The 26,022-nt window shown below is 41.2% G+C and overlaps 2 protein-coding genes across 2 annotated transcripts in view; both read right to left on the reverse strand.

Moving 5' to 3' along the window:
* Positions 1-26,022, reverse strand: part of LOC135487911 (cubilin-like) — a 154,948-nt gene that overhangs the window by 117,377 nt on the left and 11,549 nt on the right. The window lies entirely within an intron of this gene.
* LOC135488621 (TRIO and F-actin-binding protein-like) lies at positions 15,715-16,509 on the reverse strand. The gene has a single exon (XM_064773265.1). The coding sequence runs from the start codon at positions 16,507-16,509 to the stop codon at positions 15,715-15,717; it is 795 nt and encodes a 264-aa protein (XP_064629335.1).

Genomic DNA, 26,022 nt, shown 5'->3' on the forward strand with positions numbered 1-26,022 from the left:
ATTTCAAAGTCAATTATCTTTGACCCTGCATTGTTTTTAGCATGAATGATACCATAGAGTCAGAGAGAGAAATATTCAGAACAATTATGTAGTATTTTCAACACTCGGACATGTGCCAGATTGAATCTAACTGCCCTAGTTAGAAAGCCTGAATCCATTACGAAACCGAATGTTTGTCCGACATTGCCTGTAATTCAGCGATGGGGAAATAGAGGGCAGCAGCTGCAGTGACGTCATCTATGCGGAATGCTATTCATTTGACCTGATGAAAAGCAAGGTCGAGTTGCTGACAAATATCCCTGGTCGCCCCGCCTTGAATTGAGTAATATTTCTCTTCTCTTCTCTGTCTGACGACGGGTATGACATATTTCCATTATGGAGAGCAATTTCAACTGGCGTTGGAGATTCTGAAGATGTTATGTGAAGTGATGATGGGAATACCAATTAGAGTACCGCCATTAATCTTGAATCTCTCTGAATGTAAAACAATCGTTTGCTAAACTTTATTCAGGGCTGACTACCCCCAAGGACGCAGATCAATTTTGACTAGTAATTCCAAAATGTCATGTCATCAACTGTGGCGGAGCAATCTCTTAACTTTGATGAAATCCAAGGTCACGACGTTGCCAAATACGAATTTCATTGGTCGCACTTTTCCCGAAGCCATGTTTGCCCTCAAAAAGGACGCAGCTGTACTACTACTGAACAGCCCCCTCTTGACGTGGGATCAATTTTATCTTGTAATAGTTCCTGGCTGTCATATCATCCACTGCAGCGAGGCAATCTATTCGACTTTGATGAAAACCAAGGTCGAGACGATGTCAATTTCATTTTTCATTGGTGGCCCCATTCTTTGACAAGAGTAATTTATCTCTTGTCTTTCTGACATTGGGTACAATCAAAAATATTCGAGGATGGACTCCAGAAAGGGTTAATAACAAGATGATTCCTTCTACAAATACAGAAATCAAATAACCTGTGACGTCTACAGTTACTGGTAATGGCTATATATGCGAGGCAAGAACCGACGAGTGCTCTAGCAAATACACAAATCTAATAGATAATGCATTGCAATTAAGTTTCGTATGGAGATAACGCGTAGAAAGATTTTTAACGCTAGGTTCGGATATTTCCAAATCTAATAGCCCACATGAACAAATTGATTTGAATATAGGTCAGAGACAATGGTTCCTGTCTCAGAAATTTGGTTGACGTCAGTTTTCCTGGTCCCCCCTCTGAATGCAATGAAATTCATACGTTGCTATGTCCACAAGACTATCGGTTGGTATTGATATTTCAGGCAAGTATTCGCCCTAACCATAATAGGGGGAAGAAGCAGTTCCGGCCCAAGAGGCAGGCCATCAGAATACCTAATGGGCAAATTCTGACCCAAGAGCTCCAAATCGTCACAGCCTGACACTTGGATGACAAATGTTCAGTGACGTCCAGCTGGCCTTCCAAGTACGTGTTATCACCAGTATACCAAAATACAATTCACTAGCCCCCAAGAAAGTCAGCGGTAGATGAAGATGGCTATACCCAAATACAATTCACTAGCCCCCAAGAAAGTCACCGGTAGATGAAGATGGCTATACCCAAATACAATTAACAAGAACCCCAAGAAAGTCACCGGTAGATGAAGCTGGCTATACCCAAATACAATTCACTAGCCCCCAAGAAAGTCACCGGTAGATGAAGATGGCTATACCCAAATACAATTAACAAGAACCCCAAGAAAGTCACCGGTAGATGAAGCTGGCTATACCCAAATACAATTAACAAGAACCCCAAGAAAGTCACCGGTAGATGAAGCTGGCTATACCCAAAATTTCAGAAGCAAAAGAGATAGTACTACATGATGGGTAAGTCAGTGGGCCTCAGAATCCATACCTGCAACAACATTTAGTGATGGGCTGCCATAGAGTCATGTCAGAGCAAGTCCACATCTGTAACTACGAGATAACATCAATCCCCAGGATCTTCAGTGTTACCAAATTGTTACCATTATGTGCTTGAAATCTTCAAAGTATTCCAGTACTCAACAGACTGGTTCCTGTTGCCATTCTGTCTCTTTTTTTATAGGAAACATCTTCATGTTGACAGCTTACGAAGTATTTGTTTTGGCTTGTTTTCTAGAAGTAGATGATAAGGACACTCATTGATATGCTGGACACCTACTCAACATCGAGAGCCTCAAACTACCAACACACACCTCGAGCGAAATAGGAAAATACTCAGGTCATTTGGTCGTTTGTGGAAGCAGTTTTTGAGAAGGAACAGATAAGGACATCTTACATTTACCATAATACAGGCTATCGGGTTGGTTGTTGAGGTAGTTTTCTAGAAGGAGCAGATGAGGACATCTCACATTACCATCACAGTGATATCTTGTTTGTTGAGGTAGTTTCTAGGAGTACATTATAAGGGCCCAGTATGTCGAACGGCTTCTTCATGTGAACAACTCGAACTATTTCCCTCACAGTTCCCACGAATCAGGCTAATGCTACCTATATGTCTTTCCCAGCTTACAGTACCTCCAGTGACATCCATTCCTCCTTCCAAGCCATTTCCCCTAATTTGTCTCGTTGGTTTACCTCATTCGTTATACTGTCCACTAGGGCAATAAAAATGTCATTTGTTATTCTGACTACGTTGGGCAGTCGCAGTGGAAAACTTCATCCATTAGTTCACCAGAACCGATTTCAGTTAGAGGATAACGTGGATTAGCCCAGGACTCATTTCACTCTAGCGGGGAACCAAACATGTTTATATCATCTTGTTTGTTCGTATTCTTAGCATGTTGGACTTTTTAAAACAACCCTGTCAACACGAGACTTGTTTGAATAAAGCCGAAAAACTTGCTTTTCAGTATGTTTTTACTGTAAATTGGTTTTGTTTTTCTGTGGAACCAGTTGGACTAATAAGGAATCTTGTCATACTGAGACTAGCTGGAACCCTACCACGCATTCTTTATACTGTAAATCGCAAAATGTTTGCATCTTTTAAATGTTGTGGTTTGCGAAAATATTTGAAAAAAACAAAACTTTGATTATATTTATTTAGCGTATTTCTTTTTATTTTTCAAAAATAGTTTTCTCGCATTTGCCATTGCTTCCTTCCTCCTCCTTCAAGGTTGATCCTCTTAATGCCAACCCTGGTATTTGATGGATGACTCTCCGAGCTGAAAGTCCAAAGTCATTACACGCTAAATCACCATGATCACTAAACTCATGGGCGAAATATATGAATTACGAGAAGATTGAAAACCACAACTGACCCTTGGGGAAGTGTCAAATTCAAGCGGGTTTCTAATTGAAAGAGATTTATCCCAAGAGGTTATTCAGAGTATAGCCCCTGGCTCAACCTTTCTTAGTCATAACTTGTCATGTTTGTAGGCAGTGATGAATGCCTGGCCAGAGACTGCGCTGTTTGATTAGTGATGAAGTTAACACATTTTGATTTAAAGTGTGATTTCAACTGCGCAATAGGTCACCATCCGACTGTTATACCCTGGCCTATCTTGAAACCTTTCAGAAGGCTCAGATTAGCTGCTCAATCAGCGCTACAACCTTAGTATATCTCACTGGTGCTGAAAGGGTGGATGTCGTCCTGGGTGCCGACAAATGGTTCCCAGGTTCGAGATCGACTGGACAATAAGCACCCTGGGTGCCATTACACTAGACAAACAGCACCCAGCTTCTTTTTGCCTGGCTGACGGATCTTAGGGACGACGTTTCTTGCAATCTCGTTTTATCTCGCGCCGTGGTACTTGCGGCATTAGCAGTACGCGAAATAAAAAGAACAGATAAACAAATAAAAACGCGTTTAGGCCTATAGGTCTTTGAAAGCACATTTCGGATATATCCCTCCTACATACCTTTTCTGAATAAATCATCCGAAATGTGCTTTGAAAGACCTTTAGGTCTAAACGCGTTTTTTTCTGTTTATCTGTTCTTTTTATTTCGCGCACTGCTAATGCCACAAGTACCACGGCGCGAGATTGCAAGAAACGTCCTCGTCCCTAAGATCCGTAAGCAAGGCAAAAAGAAGCTGGGTGCTGTTTGTCTAGTGTAATGCACCCAGGGTGCTTATTGTCCAGTCGATCTCGAACCTGGGTACCATTTGTCGGCACCCAGGACGACATCCACCTTTTCAGCCTCACTGGTATCCACTTATGCGACTGGGTGGAGTAAGACAAGTTAAACAAAAAGACTTGCCCAGAACATAACACCGACTGTGGGCCATTCGCAAAATTGATAATCAGGGCAAAAATAACCTGAGGAGATATCTCCTGATTAAAACAAGAATATCCATGCTGTCATACAAGTTATCATTATCACAGCGTATAGATACAGAAATGTCCTTCAGTTGTCTAACTGTATCTGTGGGATTATACCTCCAAGATAAAAATCCTAGAGGACATACTATGAGTGTCACTCTTCTTCATGATTATCACTTCATCTAGATGCAGTAGAGGTGGCATCTTGTCCTTCACATGTCTAATCCAATCTGGGGGGATTGCACCCGCACGGTAGAGCCAATCTGGCCAAAGGAGAATAAAAACACTCAAGAATAATCTTATGTGTGGAGGATCGTCGAGGGGAGAATGACAGATTTATGGTGGGTCAGATCACACAAAACCTCATCTTACCCCAAAGGCAGAAAACCCGGCGATCTTCTTGCGCCCGCATCACTGCAACCAGCTGCCATGGCGCCAAACATCAGGTCATGGTTCTTAGTACAGTAGTGGTAGAAGTAGCAGCAGCTATACAGACTAGCCTTACCTAAAAAATGACTTAGATATTGTGTCCTTTGTCTTCTATGTGCATAACTATCAAGTATTTCGCCAGTAGCTGGATATTGCCGAGGTTGCATCAAATCATTACTCATGCTACTCGTTCCCTTTTATTTTGATGATATTGCTTGCGTTTATCACGAGATGAAACTCTTTGCTGCTTCCGTGACATGATGATTATGATCCACTGCTACATTACTATCACTAAACCCAATGAAGAAAAAACGCGTCGGAAAATCTTCCGCATTAATGATAACGTTGGATAAAATGGCACGCAATCAGTGGGGAATTATGGCAATCACACCCAATCAAGGGGTAATGAGCAGCGCACATCTGATGGAAGATTACATCTCCCACTGGTTAGAAGGTGGAGTAATAACAGCCTGGAGAACATCCAATATAAGTATCATGTCTACCAGTTCCAATAGTAGACGTAAATAGTGAATTTGAGGCTAATTGTAACGAAAAGAGACAAAGATAGGTACGGAGGGGAGTTGGGGTGGCGGCAGCATACTGGTTTACCAAAACAGAGTGTAAGTATGACTGTCTTTTTTTCGGTGGTAAAGACAGGCCACGCAACCAGCCCTCTCCCTGCTCCCTCTTAGACAAAATTTCTCTGTGATACTGAACCCGTCAGCTTAATGATCTCACCTTTGGAGAGGTAAGTCATCCAGCTCCTCGTTCCGATGTAGTTGACTCAATAATTCCCAACTTTTTTTATCACTTTATATTGGCACAATCAGTATCTTTACATTTCCTCCACTGAGTCAGAGTCAAGCTATTTACTACTGAGTGAAAGCTTATTCCTATATCCATAAAGAGTAACATGCACTTTTTAAAAAGGCAGCAAAATTCGTTATCCTGTGACAAGATAAAATACATGTAATTCCCAAGCAGCATAAGCCAGAAATATTTTTTCCCAATGAACCTATCCATGAAGAACTCCAACGTTTATGTGACTTACTAGACCTATAACCCAGCAATAGGCATTGAAGCCACTAAATGCTATCTATTTTTGGCCAAGTAATGGTTAAGAATTAATTTTATCTTCTGAGAGCAGACATTGTCAAGCCGATAGTAACCTAGCTAGTTGCCATGTGGAGACATCACCGCGTTGTGACAAAAACTGTTGGTCCGGAAGAAAGCTTGGCAACGTGGTGGTTTAAGTGGAAAGTTACAGAGATTGGTAAATGGATGGTTAAAGGCAGCCATGACTTCTATGAACTATTAGTTGTTGCCGGTGTAGAAGTTTAAAATGTCCTAGGATATAACGTCCGGGAACAAAGGATTCTATTATGCGCTGAGCTATTGACGGTCATTGCCTCTATAGAACCATATGCCATAATCTGTCAGAATACAATAGGCCCGGACACCTTTTCTAGGGGGGACACTTTTTACTTTTACACCGGTCTAGTTCTGGTATAAACAGTTATGCCAGACAGTCCCCCTTCTTCCCCTTAAATAATGGGGGCCATACAGAACCTCTTTCCGTCTTATATGGGATTATAGTCAAATATTATGAATTCTGCCCAACACATCAAATTCAACCCATCCCTGGTACTTCAGAACAAAACCACTGCCATATGGTAGATTCTCCAGCCAAACTAGATATTTTGACAAATGGCAGATACACACATTTCAAGTGCACTTTTCAATGGCAATATGAAATATTCAGTTGATTTCCATTTGGACAAACACCAGTTTTGATTTAGGAGGAAAAAATGTTCATCTTTCAGCATTTGTATTGTTGCTTTCATATGTGATTGTGAGGCGAATCAAGGAAAACCGTGATTGAAGGGTACACGACTCGAAGACAAGCACTTCTTCTATCACTATTTGTCACTTCCCGCACGTCTGCCACCAAAAATCAATCCCGGTCATGTCTTCCCATGCGTGCCTTCTCTCTCTGTGTATTCACCCACAACACTGTACTATAGCCGCTCACGGTCGATACTCAGCGCTACATGACCTCCAAACTCAATTGCAAGTCGTCTCAATACGACTCCTCTCTCTTGGGTAAAACTGTGCAGGCATCTGCAGCTTCATTGGAGACACAATTCGGTCAATAGATATCATCTGATGATATATCCACGGGAAATGTGTGGTCCATGCTTGTCAATCGTCAGCAGGCAGCTTGAGAGACACTGTGCTTGATACGTGTTGAAACTGGACATCACACCAACATCTGCTCATGCCACAGAGGAGAGTACTTTCAAATCCTGCGTGCTGAGATCTAGAGCACTAGTGATTTCTTCCTCACATTCAATACCCAGCATCACATGGCCTTGCTATATTAATCTAAAGTCACCAACGAAAATCAATGCGGGTCATCTCATTATTGCGATGATGCCTCCTCTCTCTTTGGGGAACTGTGCATGCATCCGCAACTTTCGCTTCATTAGAGATTCATTCAGTCAATAGATAATATTTGATGATATAGCCAAGGGAATATGAAGTCCTTGTAATAATATGTCACCATGCAACTGGAGTGGAGAGATGCAATGCTTGCTGTATCGACACCGGACATTACTCCAACACGTGCTCGAAGTTTGATGAATGAAGACATGAGTATAGCAGGTTCTTTTTTTCTTGAAGTCGAATCGGCAAGAGCACAAGCAAATACGTCTTCTATCTGAGTCAACTTCCAGCATCACAAGACTTTGCTACACTTATTTGACAGTCACCCTACCAAAATCAATGCTCTGACATCTGAGCAAGACGGCTGCCTCCTCTCTTAAGGGAACTGTTTGTGTATCAGCGAATTTCGCTTCATTGAAGGAGCATTCAGTCAATAGATATATTTGATGATAAAGCTACGAGAAATGTGTGGTCCTTGTGCTCTTGGTAGGCGGAGTGGCAGTGATACTCTGCTCGATGTGTAGTTAAAGTGTACAACACACTAACATCTGTTCGCCTCGGAGCAGGTGGTCGTGAAGGGTCCTGGTACCTTATCAGTAAGCAGTCTGAGAAGGATGCGATGCGGCTGTGTGATGAGACAGGTTATTATCCTAACATCAGCTACAGAGATCTTTGTCAATTACGTTCTCACTTGAGTTAGTGCTGGAGAATCGAGTCTGCCTGCAGGCGGATAATGTGCTGTCCTCGGTAATGGAAAGACATGGTATTTTTGTAAATGCTCAGTGGCAGAAATGGTCTGCTTGCTGTGTGATGAGACGGGACATATGCTCCACAAAAAGCGGTTTCCGGATTTAAAGTTAACCTAGATGAGTTCTGATTAAATTTTGTTTAATCAATAATAGATTCCAACCTAAAAATATATTCACTCAACAATTTATGAGACTGTTTTTGCCTCACATTGCGACAATTTATGATGTTGCCCATCCATCCAAAACTCTGTCATTAATTTAATTCTAAAATCCAATCAAGTTTATAGTTTTCCCATACGAGACAATTACTGAAAAAGTACGCACTTTAATATATATGATGTATAAAGATATAAAATTCATAACATGACATCATCCGATCTCTTGAGAATCATCTCTTTTAGCGAGGATTTAATATTTCAGATTTACGTCGACACTTTTTAACAACAGCAATAAAAAAATTCACAACTTTGAAGCCTTTTGTGAATGGGGTAGTTTTTCGTGATCACCAAAATTTGCAAAACTAAAACGCTGTGATAAAGAAAAAAATTTAATTGATAACACTCAAAATGCTAAATTAAGACAACACCAAAGGTGCATTGTCATAAAACTGAAAACTATAATAGCCACAAATATTTCCTGGTTATATCAGATGCGACTATTTGGCTGGCAAATCTCAATAGAAGCTTTTCAGTGGCTCTTCCTACTGTCGATTTACCGTCCATTGTTTCCCTAACATGTTGTTACTTTATAACCGACCATCACAGAAATGAGCTCGAAAAAGAAAGTGTTTCTGTTATAATAAAAAAAATTTTAAAGAATTTCATGCACTCAGCTTATATTTGGGAAAGTGAAACTAATGCAAATCAAGTTATTTTACAGCGACAAGAAAGTTCTTAAAGTAACAAAGAGTCAGTTAATGATGTCTACCACATTTGATATCAGACTAATCCATCTTTTAGTTAAATTTTATTTCGTATGGATCAATTATGAACAAAATTAATGTTGACATCACACAAAGGATCAGGCATAATCTCAAAAGTCGATTTTGCAAATTTCATTAGCTGAATTTTCATAAACGAAGTCATGCAAGAAGATTTAGTTTTTTTGAGGAAGAATTTGAAAGTCTGCCAACTTTAATTACCACAATGCTGGGACAGTGAAGCAAATGTGAGCTTCTCATGCAAATGAGTTTCATGATTATGCATGTTGCATACGTGCCTAGAGAATTTGTTCAGAAGTTTTTGCATCCTGCGAGATATGATTTGCATGAAGGCAGGAAGCCGACATGGACAATGTTTGGGGCCTGGATGAAAAAGACGGTTCATTATAATCACATGCAAATATTATTCATTCAAATTTTCCACACAAGCTGTTTTCCTCCTCACTGATACTTTGACAACAACTTCTCAAAGATAATTAGGTGTAATCAACTATCAGGAAAAGGCCTGGGATAGTAACATCGTCATATCCACAGAGGGAAGTAACGCGGAACTAGCGAAGGAGCGCTGACCGACTCGAGATTCGAAGATGGTAGATTCGATGATTTGTTTAAGCGCTAACAATATGAGAACTTGACTTTCTTTTTTTCATTAACAGAGGAGATGGAAAGTCAGAGATGAAAGCATTCTGGTCACCTCTGCCAAGTGGTATTTGAAAGTGTTCTCAAAGACCAGAAAGATACACTTGAAGAGGACAAAGAAACCATGTGTAGGGTAATGATGATGGCAGTATATATGTACACATAGGGACCAAAAAGTGACAAAAGAGGTTCATTTGTAAACAAATTGTTCCAAACCACCTCTAGCTCCATAACAATTAGCAAGTCATTATTGGCAAGCTAATGATAATGATAATGATAGCATCAGATTCGGCAGGCGTAGAATTAGCAATGTCAACAATCGAATGAGCTATTGACGAGTATAAGTTCCCATTCTGATTAGTGTGGAAGTTATTGAGACATTCCAAGATTCCCCAACAAAGGTAGGACTGATTATTTGACTTGTTCATCAAGGAGAACTTTAAGACGACCTACTTCAAAACTCTGCATGTGACCACTGAAAGTACTTCTGAAACTCTCACAAGAATATATATGATCAAATCTTGGCACTGACTTATAGCTTGTAGTTTCCAGGATTGGCCTCCTCTTCTGTTGGAGTCTGTGATAAAAAGATATTGATAAAGATATCAGTCATCATCTTCTTCTCTTCTTCTTCTTCAGCTTCCATGTGTGCTCAAAGGCAGTAGTGTGTATCACTGCTATTTCTATCACAGTGCCAAAGATACGCCTGGTCACTCACCTGCGTCTCCACTTCCATTTTTTTCTCTCCAAACATATCTAAATGAAAATCTCATTTCACTCACTCTTCTTATTGGCTTCTTATCGGATGGAGTACTTTATTCCATGTTAACATGCCACCTTGTGTTATCAGAAGCCCCCTGAGATGGTTAAACGAAACCGCATCGAATATCCACATCCTTGCTTTGAGTACACTTGCCGGAAGACCAGCTATTTTTACCAGGTGGTACTGTTAGTAGTTCCATTAGAAAGAGCCGTTGCTCCCAATTTCTGGTGCTTTCTGGTGCTCGGAGACATGATAAGGCGAGTTGAACTCTTGCCTCCCAAATTCAAAAGGGCACCTGAGGAATTTGCTCCTGATAGTGATGAAGGGTTAGCCGAGATCTGTGAGCCAATGGCAAACTGGAAGCCTTGCATTACAACCCCTACCACACAAGTTGCATGCAAGAAGAGGGACAAGATTTGCATTCCAGACTGTACAAATGATCAGCGGGCTGTTGGATCAGTCTTTTGAAAGTTGGAAGTATGGCATCCAAATTCCTACACATAGGAATGCACCTCAATGGAAACAACAGACACGTTGTTTAATGATACACCTTTAACTTAAGTGGAACCTGCACACCTACACACCTGGTAGCCAACAAAAAGGTGCAAAGCTTTCTAACACAAGATGCTATCAATTTCATTTCAGTGGTTTTTCACCTTTAAACTTTCATTGTCACTGAGTGATGCACCTTTACCTGGGTTCAGCCCATGGCTATGCCAGAAGTTTCTTTAGTACTTTCTCTCTTAGCTACTCAAATATGAAGTGTTCAGGTTAAGACCTTACCAAGGTATTTAAGTAACTCTACCGCAAAGGTGATACTTCCGAGGGTAGTGCTATCTCTCAAGAAGTGGCCACTCAAAGACAAGTAGGATATGAAACACTGATTTCGGTAGGCAATTCACATCAACAATCAACTGCTTTTTAATACAGAGAAACTATGAGTGAACGATGATACAGCACCTGTTGCAAAAACCTCCCCAGTGGTCTTCCAGCTCTCTAGAGCAAGGCTAACCATCTCAGTCTCTGAGCAAACCAACATCATGCTGAAGTCAACCTCTAAACCGCGCCCTTGCATGGACCCGACATCGATCTTAAACGTGGACCCTAGGAGCCGCATTCAAACTTTAAAACCGAGATAGCACTGTTTCTTCTTGGGAGGTGGTTAGACTCGATTTGGATGGGTGGAAGACCCTCAGAGAGGTTTGAGTTAACACAGGGAGTACATATAAGTAAGAAATTTGGGCTGCTCCCAGGAAACTAACTAATGATGCTCATTCTCATTCAGAGCAGAGATAACGTTTAAATCAGATTGTCCATTACTTCTTCTTGGCGAGGATTCTGGAGTGAACTGATACACCGACTTCTTCATAATCTCTTCAAGGTTTTAATCTAGGCCGGGTCTATTTGGCAAGCCGCTCGCCGAACAGGCATCTTTTTTTGTCCTGTTTGGAGAGCCACTTGCCAAACAGCACTAAAAAGCCACCCTGTTCGGCCAGCCGGGCTTGCCAAACAGGTAAAAAATCTACCCTGTTTGGCGAGCTGGAGACTTTACTTTAATATTAATGAGTTCGGCTCTCCACTCAGGACAAGAAATAGTCGCTGTTTGGTAAGCCGGGCTTGCCAAGTAGTCACTTCCTTTAATCTATCAGGTGAGCTCTTACAAAAGTACAATGCAGACTACTTTCCTTGGCAAACGCTTCTGACAAACATATTTCCTTTTTATCTTGTTTTCAGCTCAATTCCTGCATTTCTGATTGCCGAAATGATCAGAGAAGGTTTTTCAGATGCATTAGGATAAAATGATATGCAGGCCTCTTCATATACCTCTGAAACTTGTTTTAATCAGTGCTGGCTTTAACGAATTTCCATCTTGTATCAATTAACAAAGTAGTGATTCATTGAATGAAACAAGCAGACGTGCTGTGTCATCAACATAAGATACTGAAACCTGTAACCGGTCTGCCAGACTACAAACTGATGGGATACAAGGTACCAATGACCATCTCACTCATCACCAGAGTCCATCATCACATTAGCAGGTTCTTTCAAGAGTAAAATGACAAACTTAGCGCACCTAGTGTTGGAGTGGCCAAACCTTCCGAGTAATGGGGTCAGCCTTCATGGAGAAAGCGATATTACATCACAAGTTTAGGGGAATGACACCATTTTCATCAGAGTCCGACTCCATAACTCAGTTGAGATCTGCCATTCGGCTGTCAGGGGCGCTGACCTAGAAAGCTACGGATTGTCGCCTGTAACTGACGTAGCTTGTACCATCCAGTCCATCATGACATTAGCAGGTTCTTTCAAGAGTAAAATGGTCCGAACTAAATGTTTTTTCGTGGAAAAAAATCTCACCGCAGTGTTTGTCTAGTTGCTGGGAAAACAATTCTAGTTACTATGCAAAATCATTAAATATGTAAATAATATTTTTCATGGCGATGGCAATTCATTGGCCAAAAATAAATTGAAGAGACTGATCAGACTATGGGGAATAACATCAAATCAACATTGCTGAAAGCTTTGTATAATGCTCATGCTAGTATCGAATTTTAAAAAACTTGGTATAATTCTGTAATCAATTTTAGTGAGTGAATGTTTTACTCTGCCACCAGATTTTCACGGACTGTTAGTTTATTTTGCATGTTTGGGTGTGGAAATGGTGGTCCCTTCCCAGGCGTCCCGTCATAAAACAGCTCTGTCCCTAATGCCGCCTTTCAATCACATGTACACCTTGTACATCTTGTAATATTTGAATTGACCTTGGAATTCTGAATAGTGATTCTTGGGAGTCTTAGATCCACCCATGATGTGGCTGGTTATCTTCACAGCCATTGACAACACAACACCTCGACGAAAGCACACTATTAGGTCTCTATATTTGACCAGAAAAACAGTCATCAATACCAGACACATACTCCCATTCCCATATATACAATTCATCCTGTAGATGGCCTCAAGGGGCAATTGGCTCTCAGGAAAGACCGAGCAAAAAACTAATCCATTTTCTCTCGCTGACATCAGAAGACAGATGTGGAATGGTGGGCAATTCCCATGGGATCCCGGAGGATACACAGGCTACTGTAGATTTGTGTAGACCTGTGTAACCAGTGGCAGACTCGGTCATAGGCAAGCAAAGAAGAAGGATGTAAAAGGGAGGAGGCCTGACCAGATAGCTACGAGTCTGATGCCATTCCCAATCTAAGCACCACCTCATGTGCCAGAGATGTAGGGGGGGGGGGGTCATCTGTCATTATCAATGAGTACTTAAAAAATGTTGAGAGCATACATTTATCACTGACCTCCCCCCCCCCCGCGTACGCCAATGGTGGACCAGCATCCCTTCCAAGTAAGATGGAAACTCCTCGTCATCTAGAAGTCATCTAGTTAATAGATTGGTCAAATTGAGTGGTCATTGGTAACATCCTTATGAACAATTTATTGACACCACAGCCAAAGCACATTAGCTGATATGTTCTATATATCGATGTCCCATCATTAATTGAGATCGGATGGTTAGGGACCAGACAACTTCAGTAAATGTCCCATTATAAAGTGGCCTCAGAGGTGTCAGATAGGGACTACACTAGAATTCAGTAAAGCAATGAGTTTGTGGATGTGAACGACGCTGATTACAAAGTGGATGAGAATGCCCAAAACAAAATGAGTTCTGGTGACATAAGAGGTATGAGAATGACAGAAAAAAAGGCTGAGGGTAAAAAGATGACAAACTTAAGAACAGTGTTATGTAATTAAGCTCAACAGCCATTAACCTGACTAACATTGTCAATACCCACGCACCTCTCATCAATTTTATAATTCCGTGGGTGAGAATAAAATGTGACCCGCAGCACCTCCCAACCGGCGCACAGCGCTTGTCTCGATCTTCAATGCTTTTAAGGTGGCAGGTAAATTGCTTTTAAAGCACCAGGCACAGCTAAGAGCATCTTAGAAACTTGGCAGCCTCTCGGGGTTCACTTTAGATGAGATTAAGAACTATTTGTCTTTTGGAGATTGCACTTCATGTGAGACATTGTCAGAATCTATTAGCACATTGGTGGAAGTTACGAGGGTCCTAGGAGAATGGCCAACCCAACATTTAAAAAAAATGTAGATTTGGAGCAGAGATTTTTTGTGACAAACTTAGCGCACCTAGTGTTGGAGTGGCCAAACCTTCCGAGTAATGGGGTCAGCCTTCATGGAGAAAGCGATATTACATCACAGTTTTAGGGGAATGACACCATTTTCATCAGAGTCCGACTCCATAACTCAGTTGTGATCTGCCATTCGGCTGTCAGGTGCGCTGACCTAGAAAGCCACGGATTGTCGCCTGTAACTGACGTAACTTGTACCATCCTTTCCAGCAGAAATAGAAATGCGAGTGTTAACAATAATACACTTCATTTTTGATCGATATCTGTGGTGCCTGCATTTCGTTGGGTCACAGACGTTTGAAGTGTTTCTGGAGACAGACTTCAGATTGGTACAGTTTTCAAATAATGTTTTGAAACATTTGTGGGTGGGTGATTTGATACTCAACAGATACTATTACGGTGCACAAACACATTATATTGTAACAGCAGGTGCACATCCGGTCCTTAGAGTTTTGCAGTTTGGAAAACAGCAGACTCGTCCCTAAGATCCGTAAGCCAGGCAAAAAGAAGCTGGGTGCTGTTTGTCTAGTGTAATGGCACCCAGGGTGCTTATTGTCCAGTCGATCTCGAACCTGGGTACCATTTGTCGGCACCCAGGACGACATCCACCCTTTCAGCGTAATCTGACACACTTTAAGGGGGTCTAAAGCGTGGGGCCATGTGGATCAACCCCATATAGATATAAATAACAAAATCATCTGAGATACTGCATATCCAAAACCAATTCCCCATATGAATATATCATTGGTCTTCACGTGCTATACCCACTTGACCTTTAGAGATGGAAACCACTCTGCCAGATCCAGGTTGGAAACCCATCTGCCAGATCTTCAACGATAAATATCCCCCAATCAAATTAGGAATGCACATCGATGTTACCACGTTAATTCATGGGTGAAATATACACAAATTTATTCCATATATCGCCGGTTCTCAAATCTTTCATTTGGAGCGAGGACCAATGAGAAGTTCAGAATGCTCTCCCTGTGCATTTTCTGAAGAAACAAGCAAGAGAAGCCGTGAAAAATTAGACGAAATTAAAAGTTTACGAGACCAATCATGTTAGCGGCCAGCAGCAAGCCTCTCGAGACAAACACCGTCTCTCAACTAATTAGCCACTTTGACGGTTATATACGGTTATAGGCAAGAGAATTCGATTGGAATTCTGAGAATATTCCCTTGTTCACCCTTGCCAAGAAAATCTAGAAAAGTGCTGTCGTATGGTGACTGCTTGCCTCCTCATACATCCTTATTTGGAGTTCCACCCAGAGGGAGGACCAGAAATGCAACCTTGGACACAAAGTCTGGAGCCAGTATCATGAAGAAGTAAGTGTCAAATTTGTATTTTCTGGCATCTGATCTGGAGAGCTAGAATTAGGACTAGTTCTTTGTGCCTTAGTTTCTGGCATCTGATCTGGAGAGCTCGAATTAGGACTAGTTCTTTGTGCCTTAGTTTCTGGCATCTGATCTGGAGAGCTCGAATTAGGACTAGTTCTTTGCGCCTGAGTTTCTGGCATCTGATCTGGAGAGCTAGAATTAGGACTAGTTCTTTGCGCCTGAGTTTCTGGCATCTGATCTGGAGAGCTCGAATTAGGACTAGTTCTTTGCGCCTTAGTTTCTGGCATCTGATCTGGAGAGCTAGAATTAGGACTAGTTCTTTGCGCCTGAGTTTCTGGCATCTGATCTGGAGAGCTCGAATTAGGACTAGTTCTTTGTGCCTTAGTTTCTGGCATCTGATCTGGAGAGCTAGAATTAGGACTAGTTCTTTGTGCCTTAGTTTCTGGCATCTGATCTGGAGAGCTCGAATTAGGACTAGTTCTTTGTGCCTTAGTTTCTGGCATCTGATCTGGAGAGCTCGAATTAGGACTAGTTCTTTGCGCCTTAGTTTCTGGCATCTGATCTGGAGAGATCGAATTAGGACTAGTTCTTTGTGCCTTAGTTTCTGGCATCTGATCTGGAGAGCTCGAATTAGGACAAGTTCTTTGTGCCTTAGTTTCTGGCATCTGATCTGGAGAGATCGAATTAGGACTAGTTCTTTGTGCCTTAGTTTCTGGCATCTGATCTGGAGAGATCGAATTAGGACTAGTTCTTTGCGCCTTAGTTTCTGGCATCTGATCTGGAGAGCTCGAATTAGGACTAGTTCTTTGCGCCTTAGTTTAGAAAAAGATAAAACAAATATAGGGGTTTACGGTAACTAGAATTCACTTTCCCATGATTATCTTCAGACAAGTAAGTCAAAGTGTCGCCCAAAGCAAAGTAACCGTTTGCCTATCGATGACATGAATGATCAAACACAGCCTGTACCATTCAGTCCCCAAGGCAGATCAATCACTTGCAATGGCACACTAGGGCCACAGGAATCACAATCGACTTGGTGGGTGGAAGGGAGGCCATGTGAATAATACTTCAGCAAAGAAGTACGTACATGCAAGACAGTTTTTGTATCAGCTCTGCATAAGCAAATGTCCAAACTGGCAAAAGATTGATATTTCATCTTCAGCAGCTTCCAATGAACCTTAAAGAGGAAAAAGTTCACCTGTAGCCATCTGGGATCACAAACAATAGTCTGCCTGGGTAGAAGATATGTGATACGAATAATGCTTCATCATAGAGGTACACGCTGGACAGTTATTGTATCAGCTCTGGTCTGACTTCTCCCAATGAATTCATTTCAAGAAACACAAATACCCAGTCAATGGAGAGCAGCCAAATCAATTTATTGGATCTCTCTTACAAATGTTGAAGTGGTTATCGTGTATATACATGTAGTTTACATACACTTGTGCTGATGGTAACAACCGTGAATATGAGGACCAGGCAGTTTGGTAATGGATACAAGGATACCAATGGTTTCCCCGTTGATGCCTGGAAGTACCAGGCAAATCAAGTTGAAATCTTATTACTTTTGCCATTTCGGGGTCTGGCGAACTATGAGCTATTACTTGACATTAATTTTTTGTGTGATTCCACACAGAAAATGCGGCAGTTTAGAAAAAGAATTTATATTTCATTGAAACCTCCCACCCATCCCATCCAGAAAAAGTCCATTCCTTCATCACGAAACCTATTAATTGGGCAATTCATGGTATCTTTCACACGAGACCAAAAATCTGAAGAAAAAATATGGAAATTCCATCAAACAGTATCGCGCCACTTGCTATCTCGATTGGATGTAGAAGAGAATGTGGCCGGCCAAATCAATCACTCGCAGTTTGAAGCAAAGCCCAAGGGTGTCTATAGCCAATAGTCATGTTGATACTTGTCTGGTTCAGTAAGCCCTATACGGGTGATACAATTGTTGCTGGTGCTTCTAGATGGTAAAGCTATCCATCACCATTTATGGCGTATTCTAAAAGATCCTGAACACTTTCGAGGGAACCTTCATTCAAAAATTGATTGACAAGGAGCTTAGAATGCGGATAATGAAAACTGCATCCTTTTTTTATGTAATCATATCATTCCACTGCTGTTAAGACACGTTCGCTCCGTGGAGTGAACCTAGGCTGTCATTTCAAGGCAGATCTCATGAGTTTGAGAGCACCCTCATGACGTTTTGACTCCCACTACCAATTTGATTTCAACTCAGGAGTGGGAATGGGTGTGCAACCTCTCTCCTAACACACCTTGCTGTTGTTAATGTTGAGCGAGTGTCATCAAGTTATTACTTGATAAATGGGATGTAATAAGTTAAAATGCCTCGTCAAAATATTTGTTGGATACAATTTATGGTTTATAGATGTGAGACGTGACGAATTGGATCAGGAATACTAGCTGATATTCTAATGAAAAGTAATTTAGTTTTCGATCATGAAATATTCTGAGTAATTGCTCAGCATGTGTGACTATAATGATTCTGTATCTCTTGAAGGGGCGATAAAGGCAAGTTTATGCAGTGGCTACTGACTGAATCATCTATTTCTTCCTTTTCCTTATATCCCTGTTAAGCTTCCACTGAAGAAGCAAAAGCAGAAAACAGCACAGGCATCTGATAAATTTCAATGTAAGTTTTTGGCTCGGAAATTGTAAATGACCATAAAGCCCGTGAAAATGGCACAACCATGATGGTAAATGGCTTTCAGTGGAATCATACATTTAGGGTTAAACCAATCCCCAATTTACAAGACCGTAAACAATGGTGGACGAGACAAAATCCAATTCCATACCAAGCTAAATCTCCATTGGCGAGTCTCATTATCTCCCTGATTCATTCCTCTCGCGGGAATTAGGTGATGCGGGAGGTGCACTTGGATCTGAAGTTCTATCATGACTGTAATTCTTCCCACTACACAAATTAGTATTATCACCTTCCTTTGAAAGCAAGATTTTGGAGGGTCAGGTAGAAATGTCAGATTCCTAGGGTGAAATGATAGGGAACGTTCTTTTCCAGGTGCAATCCAAGGCAAATCACTGGTTCGAAGGTCAAGGCTTGGAATCCTGCCATGCTCATTTGCAACATAAACAAACGTCTTTACTCTGATAACCTTGTCCTTTGAATGAGAGGAGAACCGATGGTAATTTACCTTTGACAGAGAGCACAGTGCCAGGCCCCTTCATTGGGCTAAAAAGGTCAAGACGCATTAGCGAATGTCTTGAGTCTCGGAGATAAGGAGACGCGGGAAATACATTTAATTGGTTTCCAAGGGACAGCTGAAGCTGCGGCCAGAATCAAGAACTTTGAGAAGCCAAGCAAAAGCTGTTGGAAGTTAGTCGAGAAACTGTAGTGTCACTGATCTAAGACCGTTTCTTACTCCTCAATTCAAGCCCTATGAGGGCACGTTTGATGCCATTTTAGAGAGGCAATGAGTTGATGACACCAATTGACATGATGGTCATGTTTCAGCTTGACCTTTTTGTCAATTCCATTTGGATGAATAGAATGGTCTTATATCAGTGAAACTCAAGTATTTTGATCAGACGCACTTGTGCCTTTAAATACACACAGGATATGATCCAATTGGAACCCAATTGATGCTGAAGATTACCTCCTTCCTCCCGCATATCAGCGGTGCCATTTCAATAATTTATGTTTCGCCGTATTACAGAATCCGTCTTGTAACATAAAGACGAGATCGTTAGTGTTGGCGGTAGATCACAGTGTTCAGGAATTACATCAGTTTAAGTAAATTTACTTGTTGCATTCACAATCGATGGGTTGTGAGGATGAGTAAAAGTAGTTATAGGTTTTGTGTAATGTAATTTTTCTCTTTGTTATTATTGTTTGTTGCGAGGCTGGGTAAATTTAATTATGGTCTGCGGTATGGAAAGTGTCATTTCTTATAGGGGAATGTTTTGGAGACATTTTATGTAAATTTTTTATTGGAGAAGGGATATATCAATGTAAAGTTGATTAGGAATACTCTAATTTCATCGATATTAGCCCATTTCTTAAGGAGCCACATGGCCTAGTGGTTTACACTGCTGGCCACCATGCAATAGGGCCCGGGTTCGATCCCGGGGAGAACCCATGATCGTATGTCTCGATGAACCGGCGTGGCTTTCAAGGCACTAAAATTCCTGGCTCTTCACAGTCCTTCGAATGAGACTCAAAACCGAGGTTCCTTGTACCTGGTGTCTATGCCAGGGCTAGCTAAGACCCCACCAAGTGAGAAGCATTAGTAGCTTGCGTGGACTCTATCTCTCTCGCCAAAGTCGGACCACTAGGCCAATAAACCCAATTGGCGCCTAACCGTAGTGGCACGCAGGATACGCTCATCCCGCCTTGGAGGAGGATTACTTCTAGGAGAATGACCCTCCAAGTGCAGAGCGAACGCTGAAGAAGAAGAAGAAGCCATTTCTGAATAGTCAAGAAAACAACCTTACAGATAAATAGCTGACTTCACACGCTCCAGTTTTCCTGAAAACTTTTAGTCGAACTCAGTGGAGCTGCTCAATCAGTGTTACAACCTGAGCATTTATGATCTGACTAGAGTCGCACGCCAACTGCGGGGTTCGAACTAGGGTCCTCTTGACCGCAAAGTCTAAACCTCTAGTCCTCAGGTACTGCTCGCCACCTCCAGTAGACAACTGTTAAGGATTGGTCAAGATCAACAACTAATTTGCTATCACATCCTTAAGCCTTAATTTGTCAAATCAGTTGGACCAAGTGTGTGATGGCAGATCTTGACCGTAGTGATTCCGTTGGAAGGTTGTCCTATCATAATGCTTGCTCATCATACTTCCATCATGATCGCTTACTATACCAGTACTGCTGAAGATCGGCTTCAATCTTCTCGTACATTGGTGAGGTTTATTTCTGTACAAGCCAGCTTGTCATCTTCAGTGATATGTTGTTATACGGATTAGTTAAAGAGCAATATGTAAGTGATTTTGCCGGGTATTCGGCTAGTTATTTCAATAAATGGTTAGGTGAAATCTGGCTTGAGATGGTAAGGGATTGCTTTAGTCATAGCGACGAAGTGCTCACTCAAATTAGGTTGCCCGAAGGCGAAGAAGAAAACCACTTCATGTTTTGCTGCAGAATTCACACAAACGTTCAACTTTAAGATAACACGAGCCCTGACAGCCAAAGCAGTCTTGCTGAGACAGGTCCATCCTGTTCGCAACACAGGTTATTTCATTTGACAGTATCATAGCCCAGATCAACTTGGCCAAGTATCTCATAAACAGATCTCTACTATGTAACAAATAAACTGCATAATCGTGGTCGTCAAACTGAACATTATCAATGAGGGTTCAAGAGTTCTTTTCAAGTAAATGTCTCCATTATTGACAAGTTAAAGATCAGAATGGCATGAAGGAAATTGGCAAAGATTTTGATGTCAAATTGTCAGCTTGATTTGCAAAGTTCCTTTAGTTTATTGTTATCATCTATCCGTCTAACATATCTGACTATACCACATCTGTAGAGCGCTCATATCAGTTTGATATTGGGGCCCCATCACATTGACTGAACAGACTGGACTTGAATGAACCTCGGGGGGGGGGGGGGGTGAGCTAAATATGAACATGTCTATTTGATGCATGGGTTGTGACCCTTTCAATATTAAACGGACAGATGGACAGATAGACAGACCCCGGGACAGACGGCAGACACCAAACGGTCAAGTTCGAGTGTTTACGACGTCTTAATGGACAGATAGACAGACAGACAGATATACGCCGCAGAGGACTATATCCGTCAGCCATGCCGGAAGCCGATAGGTAAAACATTAGGACAGTCTATTGTGCATATAACTGTACAATCTTTCATTATTTTTTATGATGTATTATTTGGTCACATCCTACAGAACTAGACGTGTCCTCCAAGGGCAATTGCAAACCAATACACCACTTGCAGACACCATACGATCAATTTGGAGATGCACCAACCCAGACAGCTTCTTATCACTCTGATCTATGGTGCTTCGGCGCAAATATGTTCCTCCTTCATACTCATTGCGTTGCCAAGATCAATACAGGCGATGATGTATTCAACGTGCTGTATAGATGTTGATCAAGTGGTTTTTATTTCATTTGTGCCTTTTTGGAAGAGAATGCTTTGAACAAGTCAACAACTTGTCCTACGACCTGCAATCATAATTGCATGCAACAAAAATTGCTTGTTTTTGTTAGTCATCGTAGTGACCTCTGATCACAATCAACCCAGTGATTACTGGTTTTACTGACAGATGTGAGATCTTTTTGTCGCACAGAGCGATTAACTGCAGGTTTGAGTCACATAAATCACTAATTTTCAGAAAAATTTCATAAACTCGCAAGATTAACGACTCCAAGTGTTTTTTTCCATGCCTTCAGTCCTACCATTCTATCTTCCTTCAGCAATTAAGAACTTTACTACAAATTCAACATATTTCTTTGTTCTTTAGCTACATTCAAGCATGTCTAGTGTTAACGCTAGCAGCTGGACCAGTTTCCTTAACTCCACTCTCTAATCATCATGACCTACCTTACTCTAACTTACTCCATCAAGAAGAAAGACATCAACTTCATTTTACTCACCCTGAAATGAGAGGGACATAAGAAAATACTTTAAATCTATGTACAGTGGAACCCCAGTAGCACGACCACTCATTGGACCGAGGTTGAAAGGTCGCGTTACCGGGATGGTCGCGTTAGTGAAGTTGAAATTCTTTTTGATAAATATACCAAGTAGGTTTTCGACAAGAGCCAACAATTTGTCCCCATTGAAGGGAACCCGGCTACCTCCTGATACTCCAAAACCTACATTGCTAGCTTCCAACTTAGAATTACTTCAATATCTTAGTATTCGTCAAGAGCCTACAACTTGTCCCCATATAAGGGACGTTGGCTACTTCCTGAGGCTTCAGAAACTCCATCGCTAGCTACTAACTGAGAATGATCTCAAGACGATAAATGTACCTTGTTGGCATTCATTTAGAGCCCACAATTTGTCTCCAGTTTCCTGATACTCACGAAGCAACATTGCCAAATGCCAACTGAGAACCACTCGAGGAAGATAACTTGCCCCAACTTGGTATTCATCGTCACATCCTCGAAATATTGATTACAAAACTATGGATGAGGTAGCATGAATTATAGATAAGTCAGGTTCGTGGTGGAGCTGCTGCTGAGCTACAAATCACATTTCTTTGGATTATGATGGCTGTTGTTGTGTGGATGGCTATTGTAGTTTTGTACCGCGGATTAGATTCTTGGTTTCGGGAAAGTCATTTCCAAGCTATTCAGAGTCCTTTGAATGATGTGAGACTTGAAACCAGAGGATTCTCAGTATATCACTGTCTTTGCCAGGGAAAAAGCGGTCACTGACCACCATGGTGTTTGTAGTATGTTCCTTAGTTCGGTTAGCTCTCACCACACCACCCAGAACACTTCGTGCTGTGCAGGTTAATTTCATTCCCTTACTCCCGTACTCTGTTGACCAAATACTTTTAAGCAATCACTTGAAACAGGAATTGAAAGCTGGACAATGCACAATTTTCATGAAAAGAAAACCAATTGCCCCTACACCAATTTAATGCCATACAAAGTCAGAAAACAAAATTCAAATGGATTTTTCTGCCAAGTGCTTTGTGATATATATTGGACTTCTAGAGCTTCAAGTAGAATTTGTGGGGAAAAAACAGACAAATTTGCAATATAATTTCCTCTTGTACGAGTAAAGTATCTGTGAATGTCTGTAAGATGATGCATGAAGGCTGCACGCCACAAGTTAATGAGACTATGGATTGGTATACCCACGTGGGATAGGCAAGCCGTCACATGGGGGTTTCTGTGCAACTATTTGACAATCTATTGATTCTGAGCGCTCCGTGAAAGATTTTGTGATATTTCATCTCATTCTCAGGAAAGGTTTTATGGATTCTTGTGAGACAATGTTCTGTGTATGCTGTACAATGTGAGATCATATAGATTGGTCTATGACATTTGCCTTAATTGGGACACTTTGACGATTTCTGTCAATAAAATAGGAAGCATTTGAGACATTTCATCAAAATAAAGTACATGTACACCTCAAAATATGATAAAATGTGTCAAAGAAAAGTGGAGGACAATCCATCAAATTGGCTCAGGGCAGGAGTTCAGCCAGTGCTGTACAAAGCTCATCATCCACTGCTGACAGAAATGGATTTGACGGAGTAATGTAGTTAGAGGCCGCGTTAGGGAAGGCCATATTCAGCAATTCATTTGATAAATGTAATAAAGGAAACATAACAATATTCTGCCACTCTCACATTAGTCATTAGGATACCTAAGTAGAAATACAAGACAAGATGCATTTGTAACATGACGTTCACGGCCACTTTTATGACATTTTACTATAATTCCCTCCAAACAGCTCAAAAACAACTTAGGAATTCCATAAGACTTGTTCAGCCTTCTCGACACGTGACAGACAACCGCCTGACAGACCAGGTTACAGTATTTCTCCAAATTGACACTCAGACTGACATGGATCCACCAAGGTTCCCTGTACTCCAACATGAAGGTCGCCCATCAATGTAATCGGCCGGCCTGAGACACTGCCTTATTCATTAATTCTGATCGTATACAAGATGTAAGGAAAATTAATGAAAGTGTCCTGTCAGTGGCGGACATGTTCATGGGCAGTGCATTGATGTATGCTTCCCAGGGATGACTTGATTGTACATGTTTGTATGTATGTATGGCCGAGTCTCAGGAGCGTCATGGCTGAAATTGATTTGGCTTTAACCCGATTGAACTTACCTATATTGAGAAGGGAAAACACATTTGTTAAACAACATTCAAATCTTTCGTGATGAAATTAATGGAACTTGCAAAATGAGATGTAAAGTAAAAGTTATATCTTTTAGGCGCTGTTTTCACCTTTTATTGACAGTCTGAAATGTTCAGCTTTTTATTTTTCGTCTCAATAAACTAACATGCCAAGTTGAACTGAGAAATATCCAGCAGAGCCTATCTGGCGGACCCCCAAATGACCATTTGGGCCTCACTGAAGTTCTTTATCAACACCTTTTTCTGTACAGCAGCCTACAGAGAATGATGTCCATAAAAAACTCATTCAAACTACTCACAGCGAATCCAATGCCTTTCCTTTAAGACACTCAAGTTTAGTGTAATTTGGTGACATAAGTAATTTTCTACAATATCGAAAAATGTAAGGCTGCGATTTCCCCCGAGAACCCAAAAGTCAATTTATCGAGCGTAAATGCATCTAGAAACTAATTGACATGACAGAATCAAATGAAGTGTCAAGGGAGAAAAATGTGTCGCCGACATAATTCATGTGCGTGGAAAATAAATTTCAGAACGAATTCATTTTGTTCACATCACCTGCAGCAGCCTGTTTAGTCAGGTTAAGGGTTGACCATAAGCAATTTTGACTAGAACTTGAAATTCTAAAGCAACTAGAACTCCTTCAAACCGAAATGAATGCCCATTCAAAACCTGGGAAACTGTTAACTGTAAAACAAAGAACTGACTCCCACCCTTGAAGATAGCATTCCCTTCTTTTTTCGAGAGTTGCAATTTGTGTGGGAATTCAAGTTCTAGCCAAAATCGTGGTGCCAATTTAATGGTAAACCCTTACATTGTGTTGTGTTTTATTATCATCGAAAAGACAATATTTCAGATAGTACTGGCCGGTCGACCTGCTCAACTACACATCAGGAAGCAAGCTATATAAATGTTGTCAAGCTAAGCTGGGCATAAACTGGCTGGTTGGAAGAGTGTGTTTTTTCAATGCATTTCAAGGTACTTGAGGCCTCCAGTTTTACCCGTTGGGTGTGTCTAATTTCTAAATAGGCTGGCAGCGCAGTATGTCAACGAGCAATATCTTGTATCAACGGTCTTTTTTGGTTGAATACGCAAAAATCAGCTGCAGTTGGTTGCATATTCATGATATTGAGGGAAAAGCATTGATGTATGACGCTGCAACTGGAGGCAAATTGAGGAAAACTGCATTAATTAACTGATACGCTATGTATGATGAAATAAACAGCTGCATCTAATGGCATTGCATTGATACTGTTACACTCTGTCTATAGCAGAACGTAGGTGTACACAGCTGCATCTAATGGCAAATTGATCAGGGAAACTGAACCTATATACACCATTAAACTAAGGTAATTAACTTGGTCAAGTAAGGAGGTGAAATCAACACTGCACTAAAGCAGTAAAAACCAGCCAATGCAATTACTGAA

The sequence above is a fragment of the Lineus longissimus genome, chromosome 5 (genome assembly GCF_910592395.1).
Source record: "Lineus longissimus chromosome 5, tnLinLong1.2, whole genome shotgun sequence".
NCBI lineage: Eukaryota > Metazoa > Nemertea > Pilidiophora > Heteronemertea > Lineidae > Lineus > Lineus longissimus.